This window comes from Physeter macrocephalus, chromosome 4 (assembly GCF_002837175.3).
Source record: "Physeter macrocephalus isolate SW-GA chromosome 4, ASM283717v5, whole genome shotgun sequence".
NCBI classification, from domain to species: Eukaryota; Metazoa; Chordata; class Mammalia; order Artiodactyla; family Physeteridae; genus Physeter; species Physeter macrocephalus.
In genome coordinates, this window is record NC_041217.1 from 77,646,232 (window position 1) to 77,671,507 (window position 25,276).

General features: G+C 39.2%; 1 protein-coding gene across 9 annotated transcripts in view; it reads right to left on the reverse strand.

Moving 5' to 3' along the window:
* The window catches only part of PDE4DIP (phosphodiesterase 4D interacting protein), a 232,836-nt gene that overhangs the window by 109,736 nt on the left and 97,824 nt on the right, over positions 1-25,276 (reverse strand). For 8 of the 9 annotated variants that reach the window (XM_028488945.2, XM_028488937.2, XM_028488935.2 and 5 more), the window contains 4 exons: positions 13,315-13,391; positions 10,625-10,748; positions 10,314-10,489; positions 7,124-7,241 (listed from right to left, as the gene is read on the reverse strand). In XM_028488945.2, the coding sequence (XP_028344746.1) occupies positions 7,124-7,241; positions 10,314-10,489; positions 10,625-10,748; positions 13,315-13,391 (495 nt within the window). The remainder of the gene's footprint in view (positions 1-7,123; positions 7,242-10,313; positions 10,490-10,624; positions 10,749-13,314; positions 13,392-25,276) is intronic. The other variant, XM_028488930.2, reaches the window with a different exon arrangement.

Genomic DNA, 25,276 nt, shown 5'->3' on the forward strand with positions numbered 1-25,276 from the left:
TTCCCTTTAGCTGGTAAGCTCCTTAAGAAGAGGAACCACACTTTACTCATCTTGTTATCTTCGGAGGTACTTTTATCAGTATGTTCCTAGATCTAAGTAAATAATCATTGAATGAATAAATTGATGCCTAATATTTTTATGTCTTATTAAAATCCTACTCATTCCTTACAGACCAGAATCTTCACGGCCCACCTCAGCCCCTGACTTTTCCCTTTCTCTCCTGCCTTGTATTTTGTTTCCATCAGAGACTTTCTTACCCTCCAATTAGATTGTAATCCCTAGAAGTCAGAGACTAAACCTTATATGTCTTTGTCTTCCTCTTCCTTCACCTTACAGTACCTGTGCAATTTTAAGTGCTCAATAAATAAAGCTATGAAGAAGCCCCTCTTTTTTCCGTCTGAATAAAGTCTGTTTCTGAGACATGTTACCAATGAAGGTTTGCCTGGGAGACAGTGACATTGAATGAGGATTTGTAAATGAGTCTCCAGCTTCAATATTCATCAGCTTAAGAAAGGGATATTGAAAAGCTGCTCTAAAAAAAAATTCTCCTTACATGAAGTTGGCTGAAGCTGCCTGAGCTGCTAATCCCTGCCAGGTTTTCAGTCTCTGCCTTGAGCATTTAGAGCGCATTCTTGCCTTAACCTCTACGTCAGATCTCTCCACGGTAACACTGGAATGTTTGCTATTTTAGGAAATCTGCCTCACTGCATGCAGTGTTGTTTACATTAGGTTCCAGACAAGGCATAAATGCAATGGCTTGACTGTCTGCTGCTTTGTGTGAGTAGGAAGGTCCTGATGGCTTAATGAATGCCTCTCCCTAATTCTGTTGTCTTGTTTCATTTTTTAGGCCAACCACAGTGTAATTACACATTAATAAATCATGCTTATATAATACTGGGGGGAAAGATGGAGAGAAAAAAGAGGAAACAAAACAAGAATTCCTCCAGACATTTCCTTTGCAAGTACATTACCTCCGTGCCACGCCACCCCTCCCACCCCCCACCCCCACCTTCCTACCCTCCAGGTCTGGTTTCATTTAAAAAGTTCTTTGAGATAAAGCTTCCACCATTCTGTAGAAGGGAATAATATCAATAACTGGAATGATTGCCAGCTTTTCCCTGCAACTCTGTGGATACCTTCAGTAAGGAAGAGAAAAACGCTTTGTAAACTGCACTATATTAGATTTTCTGACTCTCTAGTAAGAAAGAGGTAGACAAGTTGCCGCAGCATGACAGCACCATCACAAAGCTCCTGAGCACTCTGGTCACCACATGCTGTCGATCCAAATGGCCATGGAGGATTGAGGGCATACATGGAGTGTTGTCAATCCGTGGCATGTCAAGTTTGTGGCATTGTTTGTTGTTCTATGAAGTTAATTATATAAAAGAAGTTCATGAGTATTCTACAGGTACACTCCAGCTAAAATGGATGCTGAACAATGTTTTGGTAGAATGGAAAAGGCAAACAACTAGAGGGATAATAAAATCAATTAAACCAAATAATCTTTATCAAAACTGTCTCTTATTTGAGGAAGAAAGGGTCTGAAGTAAAACTTCCTGTACTCAGAGACTATTTCCCAGTCCAGACTTTCATACTGGGATCACATGAGAAGTATTTATCTCTGGGAGTTGGAGTAAGATGAGTGTTTCTCATTTGGACAACTCAAACCTAGAAGTGTATGACTTGTGAGCTCTCTTTCTTCTAAAGCCCAACTGTGGTGTTCCCAATTGTGAGGGGTTGGGGGGAGGTGGAGTTCAGGCCTCAGAACTCAAGCTCCTCCGTTCCCTAACATCTGTAAGGGGTTCCAGGGATGGCTTTGCTGGCGATGAGAGAATTCTTCAGCCTCTATGGAGCAGGCCCAGGGCTTAGAAATTGAACCTGTGCCTTCTGCGTTGTAGAGGTATGGCTCCTGTGGTGAGAAGTGGCATGGCAGACTAAGGTTTGAGTATAATACAGTAGAACTAAGATGCTGCTACTGTTAGCAGACAAAGATAACACCCACAGCAAGGACTTCAGGTGTCACAAATAGTAAGAGTTGTCACACATCACTGTTTAGACAATTATAATTGGTTTTACAATATTCTTTACCTTTATCTAATTCACAGAATGGGCTAGTTGAAGCAGTTACAAGCTGCATCAAACCATGATTTGCTATCTCAAAAGGTGACATCAATTATCTGCTCATTCAGTCTTCTGTCTAAACAACCACCAGGATTGCCTTTGTATAATGCAACTCATAAGCTTTTATTCCATTTGCTTAATTTTAAAATTTTTAGTTCTTCATTGCCTACAACATGAAGTCCTTAGCTTGACATTTATGGGACTTTCCAGCTATATATTCCATCATTCTCCAACATTTATCATATATTTGATAACACCAATTACTTCCAATTCCTTAAGTGTGTTCTACACCATTGTATATATTGTTCCCCTAACCTAGAATGCCCTTCTCCTACTTTCTGCCTGGTGTACTCAGCCTTTAAGGCCCCAGGTCAAGGCTGACTTCCAAGTGAGGCTTTCTCTGACTTCCAAAGATAGATTTAATCCCTCTCATCTCTGGGTCCTCTTAGCACTATGAGTATACTTCTCTCTCTTCATTTATCACACTGCATTTTAGTTCTCTGTTTACATGCCAATCTCTTATTGGGCTTTAAACGCTTTGAAGGCCAGGATCCCCTAGACCAGTGGTTCTCATCAAGCAGCCATATCCTAGAGTGCATTTTGGAAATTTGCGGGGGCATTTCTTGTTTCAATGATGAGTGGGGCTAGGGGGGCTACATAACTTGCAATGGGCAGGACAAAGCATTATTCCAAAATGTGAATGACTTTCAAATGTTCCACTGGGCAGTGATGTAAGTAATCAAACTGTTTATATAATCATCTGGACCTAGGACTTAATTCTGTTGTATATATGAACACAACGTTAATATACTCTGACTTTTCTATGAGTTAAACTGCTATGTAAATTAAAGGAATGTTATTTAATTTATTTGTTTATTTGGAAATTTACCAAGAGTTTTTCACTTTGGCACTGCCACTGGATCATAATTAACAGCACTGCCCCTTGCCATTTCTGAACTGCCAATATAACATGCCTGCACCAGGCTGCATCTGAAGCTGTGACTTCCCATACAAGCACCTGCCTATTTCTTTATATCCTTTAATATAGTTGTGCCCAAGAATTTACATATTAAAATAAACATTAGTTTATTATAAATTAATCTCTTTTTATGTTTCATGTAGTTCAGTATCTACTTCACTGGATTGCTTTGAGGCTTAAACTAATTTGAGTTAATTATATAAGGTATTTAGAGCAGCACCTGGCACATAGAAAATGCTACCATATTGTGCTGATGTTATTACTACAGAAAAGTTGTTGAATATTCATTGATAAATATTTTAAGTTATATTTGGAATATGTATTTAAGAAATCCAGTGACTTTACTTCTAGGTTTTATATTATAATAATCTGAACCATTTTGAGTGTGACTACATGATCCCAAGATGTTATAGAATGTGCTTCAATATTTCTTTTTGTCTAGGGGACTAAAGTGAGATATAATTCTCATTGTGATCAATTTGCCCTGAATAATTCACACTCTGTTGTGGTCTTCCTGGGGAGCAAAACACAAATAGACAACTCTGAGTTTGGTCTTTGCCTATAAAACAGTTTTTCTATGTGCAATGTTAACAGGTCCAGAGGGAGAACTGTGATCTCACTAATACTGCTATACTTAATAATTTTGTCATTGTCTTTTGTAAGACAAAGATAGTTACAATGTGAATGAAGTTTACAATATCTGACTCATTGACTGTGTCTTTTTTAGCCACTACTCATTTTAAGAACAGCCTCACTCTTGCAGGTTGTTAACATGGATAAGGACAACAGTAGTTACCGTGTTTTGAGCACTGTGCTAGGCACTGCACATATATTATTTCTAACCCTTACAAATAGATGAACCTTACAGAGGAGGACATTGTACTTGGAAGGGTTACGTAACTTGTCCAAGGCCAAACATCTAAAAAGTGTTGATGCTGACTGAGATCAAATTCCAAAACCTGAGCTCATTCTTTCATACCACTCTGCTTCCCCAGATAAAATCCAGGAGACTTCATGCTAGAATCCGTTATTGAAGGACCAAGATTCTTTCTCTAAACTGGGACTTGAATGTTTCCTTCCATGAAGTCAATCTGAACCACTTGAGCATGGCTAAATATTCCCAAGGTATTACAGAAATCATTTCAATCTTTCTTTCTGTCTAGGCCATAGAATATAAGATAGAAGCACAGTGACCAAAACCATTTCCTTTCTTTTGGAATCTGGACACACATTGAGAGAAGGAAGTTTTCAGAGGATTATCTGAACACTCGCTAGAAGGCTGACTCTCTGGCCAGGCTTCTTTGGGCTGTTTTAGAAATGATAATATAAAATAATTCTATGCACAATGAGCAGTACTTGGTGCCTAGTTTTTTGTTTTTTTCTTCATAAGGCACAGACCCAAAGGGAGAAACTAGAAAATGAGCTGTGGGAGGCTTTCTGTCCTCCACATTTGAGAGGACCTACTGTCAGAGGCCCCCTGTGGCAGAGCTTTCCAGCTTGGGTATTCTGGCCAGTGTGCCTCAGAATGGCCCACCACTGTGCTGAGATGCCAGCCCCTCAGCTCTCAGGTGGTGGAGGCTCTGAAGGTGGACACAGGTAATCACCTCCAACCATGACCAGCCTCAGTCACCTTACTTCAGAGTAACATAGACACATAATCAGCTCCTATGAAACTGAACTTTCTCTGAAAAATGTTGGGAAACGCTGATTGACAGAATTCACAGCATGATGTAATCAAGTTTATAAATGTACAAAGAGTTGGGCAATAACAATAATAATACACTTTTATAGGTACCAGCAACATTAAAGAAGCATATCAATTTAGCACAATTTATGTGGCGATGTATTTCTTTCTTCTGCTCACCCAATGTTATTAGTCTCTAGACACTGTACTTAACCTCGTTCTAAGCATTCCTTTAGGATAGATTGTAAATAATTTAGTCTCTTTGAAATTATAATTTTTCTGTTCTTCAAGTTTGTTTGAAAAACTGATACCAACCCACTTCCCCTTATTAGCATTGCAAATATTGAACTACATATACCCATTTCAGTGCTTACCAAAGACACTAATGAAAATAACTATGTGTACCTAAATATATGTTTCTATATGTCTGTAAATATAAAACTAGAACAATGAGAGTGATTTTATTTCAGAATTTACGTGAGTATTTTTCTTGCGAAGTGCTTACCTTGGGGACTATGCACTTTCCCCAATGATGCTGGACTCATTAGAATAGAATGTCAAAATTGTAGGATACTTTGGAGATTGTTTGGGCTAATTTTCCCATTTTACACATATGGAGGCTGAGAGTGATGTATCCATGGTCATACAGTTAATAAAGAAAGAATCAGAATAGAAACCTACTTCTCCTAATTCCCAGCCAAGTTATTCCTAATTTAAAAATGTTATGGTGTCTTCCATACATTTCAATATGTATCTGGCAAAAAGCCTATAAACTTTAATTTTTACTCATATCTATCAAATTATATGCATGCACATCATTTCCTGAGTTTGTTAACCAGAGCTTTCCAACCAAAATGGATCCAGAGTCCAAGGGGTTTACAGTGTAGTCAAGATAGTGATTTCTTCTGCCCTTATTGTGGCCTAAGCACCCAGGATGGTCACTTTCAAGTGAGAAGCTCCATCCATTTACTGCTACACCTTATAAATATTATCATTCATTATTTTTTAAAATTATAATTAATGAGTGAATTTATTGCAGGTGCTCAAATTTAAAAATGTACAAAATCATTGCCTTTCTTCTATACTTATCATAGCTATTGAAAACTAATTCTTTTTTTTTTTTTTTTTTTGCTTATTTGGATTTGCAGACTTTTAGGTAATTGCTATTTATTACTTGAGTATTAAAAAAGAGCAGTGGATAATGAGAAAAATGAGAAAAAGTCACTGGTTTTAAGCAATTTGATTATGTTGTAAATCATGCCTTTTTCTACATGTTTCTTGTTATCATTTGCTATTTTTGTCATGACACAGGAAAGGTGAGGAAACACTGCTTTATACTAATTTTTAGCACTGCTCTTTTTATCCTGATTCCAACCTTTGTGTATGTGACCAATAAATTAAGCTGCACATGTTTTGCTTTATCATTGATCTAAGATTTGTAAGAATACCTAGTAATTGTGTATGTTGCTTGGGCACAGATATATTCTAGGGTTCCTTCAGAAAGTATCTTTTTAGTAAATTAATAGTTGAATGAAGGAGGGGAGTTCCCTCTGAGGTAACCTCCAAGAACAACAATACAGATTAATGCAATAATTTTCACAGCAGTGAGGGTTCTCTCTTCAATATTAAAACCATGTTATACATTCTCTATAGTTATACATCACTAGGGTGGCAGGCAGAATCCTAAGATGGCCCCTGTGACCTCCACCTCCTGTTATCCACACCTTTGTACAATCCATGAGTGTGGAGAAACCTGTAACTTACTTCTAACCAATAGAATACACCAAAGGTGAGGGATATTGCTACATAGTTATGCACTGTTATCTGGCAAAAGTGAAGGGGTGTTGCAGATGTAACTAAGGTCCCTACTCAGTTGACTTTAAGTTAACCAAAAGGGATAGTACACTGAGGGGCTTGACTTGATTAGGTGAACCTCTTAAAAAAGAGTGTCTAGAAGGGAGAGAAGCAAGCGACTGTCTCTCTCCATGGTTGGCTGTGAAGAAGCAAGCTGCCATAACTTCTACAGTCACACAGAAATATTCTTCCAACAACCTGAGGGAGCTTAGAAGTGGAACCTTCCCTAAGTGAGCCTCTAGCTGAGAAAGCAGTCCAGCTGACAACTTGATTTCAGACTTGTGAGACCCTGAGCAGAAAACCCAACTAAACCATGCCTGGACTCTTGACCCACAGAAACTGGAATAATAAATTCATGTTGTTTAGAACCACTGAGTTTGTAGTAATTTCTTACACAGCAACAGAAAACTAATACATGTAAATGTAAAGTAGGGCTCCTGAAAGCATGAAGCTTTGTGCCTCAGGAAGTACAGCTCAAACCTCACCTGCACTTCCATGTCAGCTGGCTCCTCCAACAGATGTAGCAGTTGTTGCTTCTCTTGAGATAGCTGTTCTGCAAGTTTCTCCTGTGCAGCCAGGCTCTGACTCAGTTCTTCAATTCTTCTGGAGCAGAGAAAAAGTAAGAACAATTATGGCCACGGTACTATTACTACCTTTATTTTTCAGCCCACTCCAAAGATAGCATGGTCCAGTACAGTAAGTTTTTACCTTTTGAGTAATTGAACTCTTTGAAACTTTTCTTCAGTAAGCCATGTATTCTCTGCCCCAGTCCCCAAATATATACACCAACGATCTTTTGCTTACATTGTCACAGGTTCAGAGACCTCTTGAAGCCAATCCATGGATCTATAGACCATAGATATAAAATTCTTGGAATAGGGGCCAGGAGTTGTAGAGTTTTTTAAATTGTTATTGTTGTTCCATTCAAAAAACAATTATTAGGTAACCGTTATGTATATAACTCAATGCACACTACCAAGTACTGGGAATATAAAACTGGAAAACACACAATCTCTGCTCTAAAGAAACTTAAGTTCTTTTGGTGTGTGTGCCAAGAGTTTGGGAAATGGGGAGGCACAGCTATATCGACAGATAGAATATAATAAGTGCTACCACACCAGAGGTATATACCAAATAGTACACTGAGTGTTGCCATGGAGGTACAGGAGGAAACATAAAGAAGCAATTCATTTGACTTGGAGGAGTCTGGGGGGAAGCTCAAGAGAAGAGATTGTGAAGACTGGGTTATTTTCCAGGCTCAGAGGTAGGAGCTTAAATGAAGGAATGAAGGCATGAAGATATGAGACATAATGGGGAAGCGTCACTGGAAGGGAAAAGGGGGAAAGGCTGGTGGGAAGAGACAATGGCTGGAGAAGAGGCTGGAAATTCAGACTAGAATTCAGTTGTCAAAGACTATGCGTGCTGTGCTGATGTATATAAACCACAGTTTCAACTAGACAGTTGTTCATCACCTACTACGTACAGGGCATATCTTGCTGTTTCTCTGTGTGTAAGTCTTTGAGTACTAGAGATACCTGTCCTGGGAAATGTGCTGGTACTAGATGAAATGTTTCCAATTGTGATTATTATTCCTGTGTATGTAAGATAGTGATAGCACCTTGGCAGGAAAATAGTTTGGCAGAAAGGTGAAGGGTATCAGAAAGTCAGGTAGGAATCTCTTAAATTAAGGTATGAGAATCAGCTAAGATTTGGGGATCAGAAAGAACTTTAAAAACTTTATACAAATGCAAGCTATAATGATAATTATGATGATGAATGTGGACTCCATATCAACTTCCCCATGGTATCTGTGCTAGAATGTCTCTACTTTTCTCAAGCTCATACCTCATTCATCCCTTTGACCCTCAGTCTCTACAGATAATCTAGTCTCCTACTTTACAAAGCTATTCAAGGCCATCTGATATGAACTCCCTCAATTTACTTGTCAGGTATGCATTTTTTTTTTTTTGGTTTGACAAGCATTTATTGGACTGAGACAGTCTCAGAGAAGATCTGAAGAAAATACAACACCACACAGAGAACTGTACACTAATGGATGTGCATATAAAACAAAACAATATAAAGACTTAATTCTGCTGTCACAAAAGCATTCACAGAAGTAATCATTGATGCCTTAGTGAGTTCTGAGGAATGAATTAGGAGTTCACCAGGAAGGGAAAACACATGTTTCCCACAGAAGGAAGGGCATGAGCAAAATTCTGGGGACCTGACATAGCACAGTATGCTTCTGGAGGCACTGTGCCTTTAGGGTTTTGATTCCAGCAATGCCTAAAGCCATGTTACATAACTCTCTAAATGCCAATTTCTTCATTTATAAAGTATAATAATCCCTATATCATGGGATTGTTAACTTTATGAGAGAATTAAACTTTATGGGAGAATTAAACAAGAATGTAAAGTACTCAGCTCAGCTGTACAGCAAGAGCCCAACAAACCTTAGTCGTCATTATTATTACTAGTCTGGCATCAGTGATATATGAAGGGGTCACGGTAGGGGATGATTCTGGGGGAAATCAGGGGTCAGATCATAACAGGCTTTGATGGCCACACTAAGAACAGATTTTATCTCCTAAAGATGTTGGAGAACTTTCTAAATTGCTCTGCAATAACATGATCAGATTTGTGTCTCAAAAAGATCACATTGGTCACTGTGCGTACCTTGTGTGTTTTTCACCTATTCAGTTAAAAACACTTAAGGCTTTTTATGCCACCATAGTATCATGCATTGAAGAGGCTAAATTATTTGTCAATTTCATATTGTTGAATTTCCCACTTCAAAACTGCTCTGAATTGTTAGATTGGGATGGAATGCAGAGGCTAGAACCAGAAGTAAAGAGAACAGTTAGGAAGTTGCTGCAGTAACCAAGACACAGTGGTGGCCTCAACAAATGCCCACTTACTTTATGAGAAAATTCAAGTTCCTTACTATGTACAAAGCCAGCACAATCAGACCCCCTATTCCCAATACAGCTTACCTCTCATTAGTCTTCCCCAGACCCTCTGCTCTGGTTACATAGCACTAATCACACGTCTTGAAATATGCCCTTCCCTGTATCTCCCCTCAATGGTGTCTCCTCCTGTACAGGACATTCCCCCTCCCCACTTATCTCCTACACTCTTTCTTCTAACTCCTATTCACTCATCAAAACTCACCTCAGATTTCACCTCCTTCAGGACACTTTCAATGGCACCTTGCTCTTTTAGTCTGGAATAGATGACAATTCTATACGCCCCAGAGCATCCCATGTTACTTCTATCAGAGAACTTATTAAAATTGTGTAATATATGTCTTGATGACAGGAAGTGGGTCTTTCCTCTCTGTAACCTGAGTGCTTAACCCAGTGTCTGGCATATAGCTGGTGCTCAGTAAATGTGAATAAGTGAATCCATGTCTCTTGTTTGCTACCATTTGACCATTGTTCTACTTATACCTACTTAAGTCTCCTGATTGCCAACTAGTCAGTTCTGTTAATGGATACCATTAAAGACGCAGCCCTAAAAAGAGATTTCTTTACTTGTGGGAATCATAAAGTCTTGGTAATGGTGAAGGTCCACCGTAAGTCCTTCAAAGAGAACAGTGCAGCTGCTATATACTCACACAGGCTCGAGAACAGGCAAAAGACAAATGGCAAATAGAGCACCAAAAGCACCTACTTGTCCCTTTGGGCCAGGGCCTCAGTGTATTGGTTGGGCTTGACCCGGTTTCCTGGTACATCTTCCCTGTCCTTGGTGACTCCCTTCAGTTTCTCTGAGAGCTCCAAGTTACACTCTTTCTCTGCTTCCACCAGAGCCGCCATGCGTGCGGCTTCATTTTTTGCTAGCCTGGATTCCTGCAAAAAGAACGAGAAAAGAACAAAACCTGAAAGGCTGCAAACATAGGTACTTTAGGGAGGGAAAAGGTGAATGCCAGGAGGCAGAGCAGTCGGAAAAGAGGTAAAAGGGGACCCCTAGCAGCGGATACTCACCTCCTGCAGAAGCTGGATCTTATTTTCCAGGAGCTCGTAAACATGCTCCGTCTCCTGCTGTCTCTCCTCAAACTGGCGCCGGAGCTCAGCTTCATTATGGCTGTTGAGATTCTCCACATCAGTGCTAAAACCAGAGCATTGGCCAGTCAGAGCCAGTCATATAATTTAGCAAATGGACCCATTAAGGCTGTTTGAGTAATTCAGAGTCCCATTGATGAGAATAAAAATGAAGTATTTTTTTCCTCTGCAATTATTTGTGGAACTGCTCTTTCCAACTTTTCAGGTAATCTTTTAGGAACTCTGATTTGTGTTGCTTGTCAATCACAATATACCTGACTCCCTAGAGGCTTCATTACTGCTATATCTTCAAGAGAAGAATCTTGCATATGAAAGGCAGGTAGGCATCAAATGGTTTAGAACTCAGCATCCATGTTCACCATAATCTGTCCCCGGACTTTCCCATTAAGACTGCTCTCCCAGAGTGCTTTGCTAGTTCCTTGCCTGTCTTGCTATTTGAATTTAGAGTGTTCCTTCCATTTAGGTTGCTGGAATAGAATATCCATTTGGACAGCCACAGAAATGCTTTTCTCCTTTACAGCCAGAAACCCATAGACTGTCCTGAATCTGGGCTACCTACCCAGAGTTCTATCCAGTTTTCCCACAGTCCCATGCAGAAAGCAGACATTTAATCTATGGAAGCTCAGGGTTCTGGCCCAGCTTTGCTTCTCTGATGTCCTTAGGAATGAATGCCCAGGCGCTAGCATGAAGCGGGTAAGGTGTCACCAGCTTATTTATAGCTAACAACAGCTGCCTTTGGATGTCTGAGGATTAGAAATTTGGGAGCAGTATCAGGTGCTGAATGATCTTAATTCCGGTTTGGTTTCATTCTTGTTTTAAGCCATTTGTTGAGAACCATGGACAATCTTCTTGTTCTCAGGGCAGAGAACGATATTGAAACTTCATAGGCTCATGATAAATCAACGTTGCTCTATCCAAGCCCAGTAGTGTTTTAATATTTGGCCCAGAAGGTTGTGTCCACGGTGACCAAATGGAACTTCCCTAAAGATTATAGAATTCCTTGGTCGATAGTGGACACTACTCAGCACTGTCCCAGAGACTATATTTATCTTGAGTTCCCATGTCATTACGCAGCCTTTTGGTGGTAGAAGGGTCTTTGTTGTACAGGGGACACAAATCAAGAGAATAACCTAAGGCCCTTAAATAGACCTCGGGAATCATCAACTTTGACTCCATATTCCTTGATAAATGCAATAGACAACAGCTAACTACAATGTCTTGAGATTGGATGTTATACATTTTCTGAGTAAGTCAGCCAGGAATGCCTGATTTAATAGGCTACAGCTGTTGTGAAGTCAGAAGAGCCTTGGACTTGATGCCAGAAGATGTGGGCTCTGACACTCATTTGAGAAGACTTTAACACTCTGTACCTTAGTTTTCTCATTGCTAAAAATAGGATAATGCCTCCTAATTAAAAGCTGAAATGACATAATTTTTTTTAAAAAGCACTACACAAATCTCAAAACTTGTAACTCAATTGTTATTATAAGTTTTCCTAAAATCTATTAGTTCACTTAATGCCTTAGTAAGTATTGAGTAATTCCAGCATACTGTGTATAGTTGAGTCTGGTTTGAGTAGTCTGATGTTGCTGGACTATCATTCTAAGCATCAAGAAATACTGTGGAGATAGAAGGAACGCCAGATCAGATTGAATGTATACTGATTCTAGGATATAATCTGAAAATTATTTTTAGTAACAATTTCAATAGTACTTGTCATTTAAAACTAAGGGTTTTTTAATGATAAAAACTGTAAATTATAAAAGTAACCATCCCAACAATACAGAAGGTATAGAAAGAAAAAAAATTCAAGTCTTCTCCCCATCACAAACTCCACTCTCACTCCCTTGATACAGGCAATGTTAAAGAGTTTGGTACGTAACCCTGCAGTTTTCTTCTATTCATATTCAAGCAAACACATGTACACATAGATTGTCTTTACGCAAAGGGGCTTATACTTTAAATATCACTCAGCACTTTTCCCCCTTACTTAGTCTATCAGGGACTTCCCACCAGGATAATAATATAGAGCTAACTCATTCCTTTTAATGACTACATAATATTCCACAGTATGTTTATATCAAAATGTTTTCAACCATTGCCCTATTGATGTATAGTTGTTCCTAGTTTTTTTTTGCCATTACAAATAATGATGCAGTTAATATCCTTATACATTTATCCTTTCATACTCTTGCTTTTATTTATAAGGAATAGATTCCTTTTAGGAATTATTTGATCAAGGGAAGTGCTAATTTTTTATTTTGATAGGTAGTACCACATTCCAAAAATGTTATCACAATTCACACTCTCACCAGCACTATATGAGAGTGCCCATTTCTGCCAAACTCTATGTCAGCCCTGGGTGTTATTAGTAGATTACTGAATGGGAAGTTTATAAGCTTAGGTCTGATGAATTTACCAATCTATGTCAACATCTCTCAGATTTATTGGAGCCCAAGGAAAGAAAAGCACATTGTTTCAGTTTCTGAACTGGATGCAGCATTCAAATGCCAGAGTTAAGGTTAAGGAATTTGGTTCCAAATCTATTGCTCTCAGTTAATAAGCCAGACTGGAAAGGACCAAGAGCTCAACTAGTTCAAACTGCAACTCACCAAGTTTTATCCAGATGCTGTTTCTTGTCCTGGAGTTCTCGTTTCAGGCTCTCTACTTCAACCTTCAACTCGATGTTCTGAAAAGTATACAGGCATTAATTGTCATTAACTGCCACAGTCCCTCTATCAGACAGAGAAAGACAAACATTATACCACTTTTATGTTGACTCTAAAATATGATACAAATGAAATTATTTACAAAACAGAAACAGACTCACAGACATAGAAAACTTATGGTTACCAAAGGGGAAAGGCGGTGGGGGTGGGGGTGGGGAGAGAAAAATTGAGTGTGGGATTAACAAATACACACCACTGTATATAAAATAGATAAACAACAAGGATTTACTGTATAGCACAGGGAACTATATTCAATATCTTGTAATAACCTGTAATGGAAAAGAATCTGAAAAAGAATATATATATATATTATATATATACACACCTGAATCACTTTATACCTGAAACTTATGCAATATTGTAAATCAACTACAGTTCAATTTTTTTTTAAGTGTTCACTGTTATTACTTATAAAAACAACAGTTTTCCCTCCCTGACTAGGATAGCTGAAGTTCTCAGTCATAATCACATATTACATTAATCATATGTCATAGAAAGGAAAGAAAATTATTACACCAAAGGTGGGATATCCTAGGCAATCTGATCTGAACATTCTTCATGTTAGCTTTATTCTTCTACATAAGTAGAAAAGAGAAATGAAAAGGACGGAGAGAAAAAAAAAGAGAAAAGAGAAAAAATATAGTTACTTCTCTAGGCTTTAGCACTATGTCTATTCAAGCAAATAGACAATACAGTTTACAAGTCTCACAGAGAACTGCTAAAACAGTTTCATCCCACAAGGTTAGATCCTAAATCTTATGAACAATTATTCTGGTGGATCAAGGTAATCTCATGGGCATTACAAAATCTACCACATGGAAATGCAAGTACATTCCAATTTCCAGCATTAAATTCTAACCCTTTGTACCCTCTTTCTGCAGAAAAATCACCTCATAGTTAATCACATTTCTCCATTCTCCATTAGTAAATATATAAATTGTTAAATTCCAAGAATAGCTGAAGTGGATCCAAAATTAACTGCAGTTGCTTATCTTATCACCAAATCTTATCAGCTCTTTGTCAAGATATCCAAGGAAATGCATGTACTCAAGAGAGGGTGGCTGGTGAGGGGTGGGGGGCACTTTTCTCTCCTTCTACTCTCCAGAAGAATATCCACCCACCTAACCCAAGGAAAAGTTTCAATGGTGAAGCTGAACTTAAATGATAAGAAATACAATAAACTTCCATTATGATATTAGTACCTAGAACTAGAGGACTGGGCTAACAATGAGTTTATAGATTAACTGTGTTTAATCAGATTTTCTCTGTGTTGGTAGCTTGTTTTGTTTCAGGACACATCACTTGAACAGAGTCTTAACGCCAATCCATGTTAAGCACAGGATTCTCCTGAACTGATTTCCACCCTGGTGTGTACTGCAAAGCTCAATATAGAGTTGGGTTAAAAGAAACCAGTAACCAATTACCTGATTCCTTTCCAAGGATTCTTTTTTTTTTTTTTTTAAGACTCTATCCTTTTATTTAACATGCCATAATTTTTCCCCCCTTCCAGTTTTATTGGGATATAACTGACATACAGCACTGTATAAGTTTAAAGTGCTCAGCGTAACGATTTGACTTACGTACATCATGAAACGATTACCATAATAAGTTTAGTGACCATCCATCATCCCATATAAATACAACATGAAGGAAATAGAAAAAAAAATTTTTTCCAAGGCTTCAATTTTAACTCTGTAAATTGATCTACTGCTCATATAATCCACAATGTGCCTATCCCTTTTAAAAATAGAGATTTTCAAAATTTTGCCCCAGCAGAAGCTGTGACACCGGGAATCATAAAAAAAACAAAACAAAACAAAACTGCTTTTTTAAAAATCAAAAGAGAAACGGTTTTGCCTGACCACCTTAAGAAAAAAAAAGATCTTAATGCAAAATGTATCAGTCCTTTCATCATTAGATTAGAAGCATTATTACCCATTATATTAACTAGGTCAATAGTTTGCATACTGTGTCCCACCAGTATTCCACAAGACACTTCTAGGAACGTGAGAGGAAGAAGTTGAAATTAAAGAAGTGTGGTCACAGCCAGGGAGTGTTAAAGGGTCTGCTCTGACTCTTGCAGACCCCTCTCCTCCACTGTTAACAGCACTCTTAATGTGGAAAGGGACTTATCAGGTCTTGTGGGGAATAATGAAGATGTCTGACACTTGTTTCTTATACTCAGTATGCCTGCAGTCCAGTTGAGAGGAGCAAAATTCTGAGGTATGGATTTAAAATGCTAAAGGTGATCACTGATGAGGAAGTTTAGGATATAGCCTAACCCAGGGAAGGTTTAATGTGTAAGATATACAAGGGTAGAGAAGGTCACTGTAGATAAGGAAATATGGTATTAAGCTAGCAATTTCTCTACAGTCCATTCAGTAGCTCACTTATTTCAAGCACAGATCTCTGATACAGCAAAATTCTAGAATAAGTTTTAAAATTTCATCCATGGATTGATAAACAGATAAACAAAATGGAATGTTATTTGGCCATAAAGAGGAATGATAGATGCTACAACATGGCTGAACCTTGAAAACATTATGATAAGTAAAAGAAGTCAGTCACAGAAACCACACACTGTATGATTCCATTTATATGAAATGTCCAGAATAGGCAAATCCAGAGAAACAAAGTAGATAGGTGGTTGACTAGGGCTGGGGGGATAGGGGAATTGGGAAGTGATGGTTAATGGGTTTGGGGTTTCTTTGTGGAGTGATGAAAATGTTCTAAAACTGATTGCTATGATATTTGCACAACTCTGTGTATATTCTAGAAACACTAATGTGTACACTGTATACTTTAAATGAGTGAGTTGTATTGGTATGTGAATTTTATTTCAATTAAATTATAAAAAATGTTTCAAAAAGCCCTAGGAAGTTATAGTGGTTATAATTAAATGATAACAATGATTACATATTGCATATCACACAGGCAGTTAGAACAGTGTCCAGTACCTAGGGAACATCATTATTATATCTGAACTGAAGAGCAAAACTATACATTGCCTTCAAGCATCTCTAACAGAAGTTAGCACTGGGTATTTCAAAATCTCTTTCCAATCTTGCCCCTCCTCTCCAGCACCCATGGTTACCACCCTATGAGGTACTCCTTCCTTATCACTGGGATCAGAGTGAATAGTCTCAAAACTGATCTCCCCAACCTCAGTCTCTCCACCATTTAAATTTTTCCTAAAGCATATTTCTGATTAGTTTACTCCCTTTACTCAGAAAGCTTTTCATGGTTTTTAATTGCACAGCAATTAAATTTTACACTACTCAGCTTGAAAATGGAGTCTACTCAAAATCTGACCTCAACTTACCTATCCGGCCTTATCTGCCATCACACGCCACCAATCTCCCCCACTAAAAGTCATTTCTTATGCCTCTGATTTTTCATAACTATCATTCTTTTTGTACTTCAATATTGACACACCACATAATGCTATGTCTTTCTACCTGCCCTTTTACACTTCTGAATTACAGATTCCCTTGAGACAGAGAAAAATGATGGTGTGGTGGAACTAGCCAGGTGTGCTGGTTGTCAGCTTGTGCCTTTTGGCTTTGCGATGTTGGGACATGGGTTTCAGGACAGTAGACCTAGAAAGGCAGAAATCCGTTTCTGCCACTTACTAACTGGGTGACCTTTTTTTGTTTGTTTGTTTGCGGTACGCGAGCCTCTCACTGTTGCGGCCTCTCCCGTTGCGGAGCACAGGCTCCGGACGCGCAGGCTCAGCGGCCATGGCTCACGGGCCCAGCCGCTCCGTGGCATGTGGGATCTTCCCGGACCGGGGCACAAACCCGTGTCCCCTGCATCGGCAGGCAGACTCTCAACCACTGTGCCACCAGGGAAGCCCTGGGTGACCTTTTCTGTGTAAGTTATTTAACCTTTTAGAACATAATTTCCTCATCAATAAAAAGGGGTTACAAAAATTACCTCGAGCGGTGTAGTGAGGGGTAAATGAAATAACCTAAGTACCCAGCATAATGCCTGACTCAAATATCTAGCAGCTGTGACTAACTTGAGGCCCTCAGTGTTTTGCAACTTCGTGTGTAGTAAATGCACTGAATGAGTGAACCAACCAACCGACAGGAACAGGTACACCTAGGCAGAAGTGGAATGACAATAAAAACTTTTTATCTGAAGCCTTTAAAAGACCTTCTCTGTTTTAAATCGTGAATATTCCCTAAGAGGTATATTATTAACCCATTGAAGATAAAAGGTTGCTAAATCTAAGACAGGAAAAGGAAAATTAACTTGCCGCAGGGCAAGTCAAGTCACTAGTAGAATTCCAAATACTGCTTAGAATTCCAGCCTCCTCTTCTACCTTTCATCCTCCCCCATAAAAGAGCCATTCTACTCTTGGGCCTAGTCTACTCTGAGACTCAGAGTTACTAATTAAGATCTCCAGGCCTTAAAATGGACATTTTAGAGAGAAAGGTGAGCACGGACCAAGCATTAGATGGTATTAAGAAATTATCTTAACTTGGTACAGGCACTATGGAGAACAGTATGGAGGTTCCTTAAAAAACAAAAAATAGAGCTACCATATGACTCAGCAATCCCACTCCTGGGCATATATCTGGAGAAAACCAGACTTCAAAAAGAAACATGCACCCCATCGTTCACAGCAGCACTATTTACAATAACCAAGACATGGAAGCAACCTAAATGTCCATCAACAGAGGATTGGATAAAGATGTGGTACATATATACAATGGAATATTATTTAGCCATTAAAAAGAATGAAATAATGCCATTTGCAGCAACATGGATGGACCTATAGATTATCATACTAAGTGAACTAGTCAAAGACAAGTATCATATGATATCACTTATATGTGGAATCTAAAAAATGATAGAAATGGGATTAACATATACACACTACTTTATATAAAATAGATAATCAACAAGGACCTACTGTATAGCACAGGAAATGCTACTCAATACTCTGTAATAACCTATATGGGAAAAGAATATGTATATGTATGACTAAATAACTTGGCTGTACACATGAAACTAACACAACATTGTAAATTAACTATACTCCAATATGAAATATAAATTTTTTAAAATAAAAAAAGACTATTATTACATTTAAAAAAAGAAATTATCTTTAAGTTTTTGGGTACAATAATGGTATTATGGTTATGGTTAAAAACAAAGACCTTATTGGTTAGAGGTGCATTCTGATGTCTGTCCAGATGCAGTTCTGTGGTGTCTGAGAGTTGCTGTGAGGAGCAGGGAGGACAGAGGCGGCAGAATGTGGGTAACTGTTGAAGCTGGGTGACAGGTACCCACGTCCCCAGTACTCGGGACAGGTACATGGGAGGCACTGTTCTTTTTATCTTTGTCTACTTTTGAAAAATGTCCTAATGAAAAGTTAGAAAGGGCATTTTCATCACAAAAAGGTAGATATCCACATTCTTTTTTAATTTTTTCCTTTTCACCTCTGGAATTCCCTAAACTATGGTCACAGATAGCAAAGAACGTTTGGCTCCCTACAGCAGCTCCTTTCAGCCACCAGACTTACATAAAACAGTGGTGCTGAGTCCATTTCCCAATACTGAGGGATAAAGAAAATAAACCTGCCTCTTAAACCTGGGGGACTCAGAATACAACTGGGTCATAGGGAGGAAGGAAGATCTGCAGAAATAAACTACAAACAAGATTCTTTTAGAGAGGAATCTGCGACTTCTTTAACTGGGCAGTTGGAGCTAATAAAATCACAATTCTCTCACTTCACCTCCTACCCTCTTCCGGTCTCCTTCAACTCTCACATTGCCTCCCATTCCCTCTTCTTCTCCCCCACCTCCCCGCTCACTTTACCCAGCTGGAACTGCACCCTTCTGGTCTGACACTGCACCGCGATGACATCAGTCATCATCCAATGGCTATCTTTTCTGAAAACCAGAGTTCTGAGTGATAGTAGTTTATGGCAAGATAGTTTCCAAGACTCTGCTGGCCTTTGGTGGGGCCACCCTCTTCACCTCTAAACTAAGGGCTACTACTGATTGAGAAATCAATCATGTAAGTACCCTTGGATGCCACCAAGGCTTTGCCTGAGTTGCTCTTAGCCTGTGATGCCTTCTCTCTTCTTTCTTTTTATTATTATTATCATTATTATTTTTTGGCTGTGTTGGGTCTTTGTTGCTGTGCGCAGGTTTTCTGTAGTTGGCCTCAGTAGTTGTGGCACGAGGGCTCAGGAGTTGTGGCTCGCGGGCTCTAGAGCACAGGCTCGGTAGTTGTGGCGCACAGGCTTAGTTGCTCTGCAGTGTGTGGGATCCTCCCGGACGAGGGATCGAACCCGTGTCCCCTGCGTTGGCAGGCAGATTTTTAACCACTACGCTACCAGGGAAGTCCCTCTCTTCTTTCTAAAACTGTTCTTCATTAGGGTTCAGTTCAAACACCCCCCCACTCCCCCTTCCAGGAAACCTTCCCTAATCCCCTAGTCAGAATTTAATAATTCATTTCTCTTCACTTCCACTGTTTACAACTAAGATGACTATAATTTAGCATCCATACTGGGACTCTTCTGAAAGTGAAAAGAGGCACTATCACAATTATACCAAGACAACTGGCAAAATCAGGACTGTCCTGAGTAAACCAGGATTCGGTCATCTGACACCTGTCTCTAGTATAGCACTCAACTCACTCTGCTTCGATTAGTTATTTAAAATGTCTGGCTTCCCTTCTAGGTTTTAATACCTGGAAAAGTACTTTGCCCTCATTAGCTCTCCATATATGTTTATGGAATAAACACTTTACCATTTGTCTTGAATTGCTAACTTACATTTTTGTTTTGGTATTTAACTTCGTGTGTGTGTGTGTGTGTTTCAACTGATCTTCAAGCACTTTTGACGACAAGGATTATGTCTTACTTTATATCTCATAGTTTGCTGCTGGGGGAAGAGTACTCAAAAAAAAAAACCAAACACCTTGACAGCATACCAGTATACATTCATTGATAATATCAGCAAGTAACTATGCATTGGAGATTAAAGCTTGCCAGAACCAAAGTGCTTTTCAGTGTGATAAGACGTGAATTAGGGTCAGTGAGTGAAGGAAATGGGTACTGCACCTTTGTAAGTCAGTAAGAAACAAGCCAGAGAAAAGCAGGCCTTCCAATGGAAGAGTTTTTTTTCTTTTTTAACTTTTCCTTTTATGTTGGAGTATAGCTGATTAACAAGGTTGTAATAGTATCAGGTGCATATCAAAGGGACTCAGCCATACATATATATGTCTCCACTCTCCCCCAAACTCCCCTCCCATCCAGGCTGCCATATAACATGGAGCAGAGTTCCCTGTGCTATACAGTAGGTCCTTGTTGGTTATCATGGAAGAGTTTTTACTTGGGACAAAAATAAATATGGCCAGATCTTACTCTGAATCAATTCTGTAGACTAAAGGAATTCAAAAAGAAATCGTTTAATAGGAGGAAGAGTCTCAAACTCTTCTGAGGAGATCCTCTTATAATCCTGATTATTAATCCAAAGTGAAAAGTCACTCTAGTGGATGGGTTTTATTTTAAAATGTTTTCTTTTCTTTTTAGAACCATATCCCTTCTAGGAAAAGTGTAGTTCAGAAATATTTTTGTTCACAGTGAATTTCTTTTCCAGACTTCTCTGAAACCACTGGGGCAAAGCATTAGCTCTATAAAACAGGGTGAAGTACTGAATATTTTCATAAGGGATTGTTCTATCTGTCCTGAACAAGGGGCAAGGGTTTGGTCGCTATACAATCCCTGGAAACACATTTTAGTAGCTTCCAAGGGAGTTGTTTTGTAGATGAGATTTCTTTTCATTCACCTAGTTTTAAAGCAAAACTAAGACCCTAGAGGGTCTAACTATATGGCTCTCATTAACAGTGTGACCTTAGACTAGTCACTCCTAGAGCTTTATGTTTTTATACAGTCAATTAATTTGTATCAGAGCCTCTCTCTCTTGCCCATGAGAATTATAATACCACCTGCATTGCTCATCTTCTCTGTTGATGTAAGACACCTAGCCAGAAGGTGTTCAAATGCAAATCATAAAAGTCCTCAGATCCTCAGGTGGAGGAAAGACCTTATTCAGAGGTGCAACCCCTGCCTTTCTACAGATTCCAGGTTCATTGTCATCCACTAGTGCAATTAAGCCCCAAATTAGACACATAGGTTGCCCCAAAATGGGACAAGAATAGTTCATTGCCAGGCAAAGAATAGCAGGGCAGTGTCCCCAGCCTCAGTAAGTAGAAGACTACAGGGCCAGGCAATCTCCTGCCAGAGATTGCTTTAGTGTCCAGTTCCCCAAAGAAATGGAAAAAAACCAAGTGGAAAGTTTCAGTTTATACAATACAAAGTATGAGGATCTACATCCGGATGGCAGAACTCCTCTGTTCAGGTCACTCTTTCAAGCCCAAACCACGTTAGTCCTTAGTAGAGGCCTGAAAACAATACCAATTTCTTCCCAGCTCAGTTTACCTTGATTAGACAAACACAGACACCCACCTCTGAGTAAGCACTGAGGCTGTGGATGAATTATAAGGTGGCCAGGTATTTGGACAGACACAGCCAGGGCTCACGTGTGTGTGTGTGTGAGAGAGAGACAGAGACAGACAGAAAGGGTACTCACTGGGCAGAAGACAGGTAGCTAACTTGTGAGATGGCAGCATTTATTTATTCACTTTTTTAAAATCAAATATGTATTGAGCATCTCCTTTGGATATGTAAGGCACTCTAATAAGTATTAAAAAGAGCAAGGCAGACACAATCACAGTCCTCAGGGAATTTACAGCCTATGGGGGCAATTAAACAGATAATTATAGTAGAATGTGATAAACAAAAGAGACCCAGAATCAAATAGCTGCATGGAAATACACACAGGTGGCAGATATAAATAGTAGCAGCAGATACATAAATCAATGCAAGTCCATCCTATAACTCCTGGCTTTAGCCTCCAAAGAAACATTCCTAGACCCAACTCAACATGTGTTATACCCTGGGTTGCCCTTCCTCTCAGCTCCCTGGTTCTAGTCTTTTAAGGGAGGAGGAATATAAATCTGAAACCACAGAGCTGCCAAGGGAAAGTAAAGAATCTTGTACTTAGGGTAGCAGTATGGTGAAGAGTATAGACTTTAGAACTAAACTGGCCTGGGTTCATCAAATACTTACTATCACATTCTGTTAGGTTGAATCATATGAAAGTGCAGATATTCAACCATTTTTCACAGTTCCACATAGTTCATCCTCTATATTCTAGAAGTAAGTCACTTAACCTAAGTTGTAGTTCCTGCAGGTGCTTACAATCACTACCTTTCAAGGATACTGTGAAAATTAAATGAAAGGCTGTAAATGAAAATATCTGACATATAGTAGGTGTTCGATAAACATCAATTTACCCAAAGGTAGTAAGATGTATGAATCATAAGCAGAGATCGGTATTTCTGGTCAACCTTGAGTTTAGGAACCCAAGAAAGATAGATTAAAATGAGGTTAAATGATAAAACGATTAACTAAAAGCTTTGGGTTTTGATGGTGGGGGAGGCTGTGATTTGGGAGGGGGACAGGGAACATACGAGAATTTTCTGTACCTTCTGTTCAATTTTGCTGCAAACCTAAAACTTCCCTAAAAAATAAAGTCCATTTAAAAACATGGGGGAAAATATGAGTTGTCTTGGGCATTTTTTATTTATACTCTGAGCTCAGAGGTCCCAATATATGCGCTGCCTTGGTGTTCACAATGATCAACTTAAACCCTTCTTAGTCACTCTGTTAAAATTTTGGTCGAGTCCCAAAAGCCTCTGTTGATCTGGCCCAACTGAGCTGGCAAGTGAGAAAACATCCATATAAATACCAGTGATCTCAGTGATTCTCTCCCTGTCCCCAGCACATTCCTTAGCAGGACGAATATCTCTCACTTGGCTGGAGCCTCTCTGTTCATAAATAGGACTGGCTGGGCTTAATTTAGAAAAGTGCAGGCCTCTTATGAAAGTCAGGGGTGAGGCTGGAGCCCCTACAATCCCAGGACACCTTGTGTGGAGCCAGGAACCCGGCCCCACTGAAGGGGCTATAAAAGGGATGCTCAGAATGATTTGTTTCCCTCAGCTATTTAGAAACTGGAGTTCAGGGGAACCATCCTGTGCTTTCCTTAACTTCCCTTTGGGTAGCAGGTATAGAATTGGGAGTTATAAAGTATAAAAATTATATTAATTTTTCTACAGATAAATTGGTACATAGGAAACCTAAGGCCGTCTAAACATTTTTTAATTATCTGTGGCATCTAACATGATCTGACATTTATCCCCAAATTCAGCTCTCCATTCTGGATCGACACTTGCTTTGATCTACTCTCCAAAAAGAATAAAGCCACTCATTGGTATTCTGCAAAGTCCAGGACAGTTTTTCTTGCATTGAAACTTGCACTACAAAATGGAATCTAAGTTCCAACACCTGGCAGTCACTCCTCCCTTGGAAGCCTATCTGTGTCCTGAAGCCAGGTCCTATGATCAGGCAACTCCTCTGAAATAATACCTGTGCTTGAGACCAGGGGCAGCACTTAGACTGTAGACTCTAAGTTGTGTCATTCAGGATGGCAGCCATGAGCCACACGAAGCTATTGAACCCTTAAGGTATGACTAGTCCAAAATGAGATGTGCTGTAAGGATTTCAAAGACTTAATACACACTGGATTGAAAAGACTAGCCACAACAAAAGAACATAAAATCCTAATGATTTTTTTAATGTTGATTTCATGTTGAAATGATATTTTAAACACATCATTAATATTAATTTACTTTTCTTTTAATGTGGCCACTAGAAAATTTTAAATTACATCTGTGGGGACTTCCCTGGTGGTCCAGCAATTAAGACTCCTTGCTCCAGGGAACCAGACCCCGCATGCCACAACTAAGATCCCACGTGCCTCAACTAAGACCCGGTGTAGGTAGATAGATAGATAGATTACATCTGTGGCTTACATTAAATTTCTGCTGGACAGTGCTGTTCTACAAAATGTTAGAAAAAAGATGTACTAGTTTTAAGTACACTACATGAAGACATGTCCTGACCTGCATCACAATTAATCCCATGGTCTAAGAACACCAGTAAGAGTTTTATGGGGTTATGGTATTCATCAACCAACAAAATACAGAAGTGACTCTAGCTAATTATAAGTGAAGCAAAATTATCTAGGGGGTGATAGGCACCACACTGAAGAAGTCAGGTCACAGTACTACTCAAACTATGTTCACACACTAAACTGCAAGTGTCAGGAGGGCAGGGACCCCCTCTATCTCCTTACCATTGCATCCCTATTGCTCGCACAGTGCCCATACACAGAAGTGCCCACACATGGAAGATGATTATTTATCCAATGAATGGGTGTTGTTAAAAACACAACCCTCTCTTAAACCATTCTCACTGTAAAGAATTTCCTCTTCCTATACTATTTCTTTTCTCAAGTTGTTTGCTTCCTACTTCTGCTAACCCTTCTTTTGGAGAGACTTCTTAGTTCCAGGAAGAGTTGGAGGTTCACCTGGAGTGCTCCAAAGCCAGCTTGTGGGCTCTCAGGTGGAGGAGACATCAAAGGATGGAAAGGTGGCCTCCTTTTTCACATGCACAGATGAGCCTCACCTGCAACTTCCAGGGTGTTTGCAATCAATCAACACCAACTTTCTGAGTTTCTATTATGGGCTCAACAATGTTGAAGAGAATGTTAAAGGCAATAGAGTAAGTTTGAGATCAATCCAACCCACAAAGTACTTATAATCTAGAAGGAGAAATAAGCAAGGTACACATTGGAAAGATAATTGCCAGCCAGGGATTAAACACGTGCCAAATAATATATCTGAACAATAACTGCTGGAA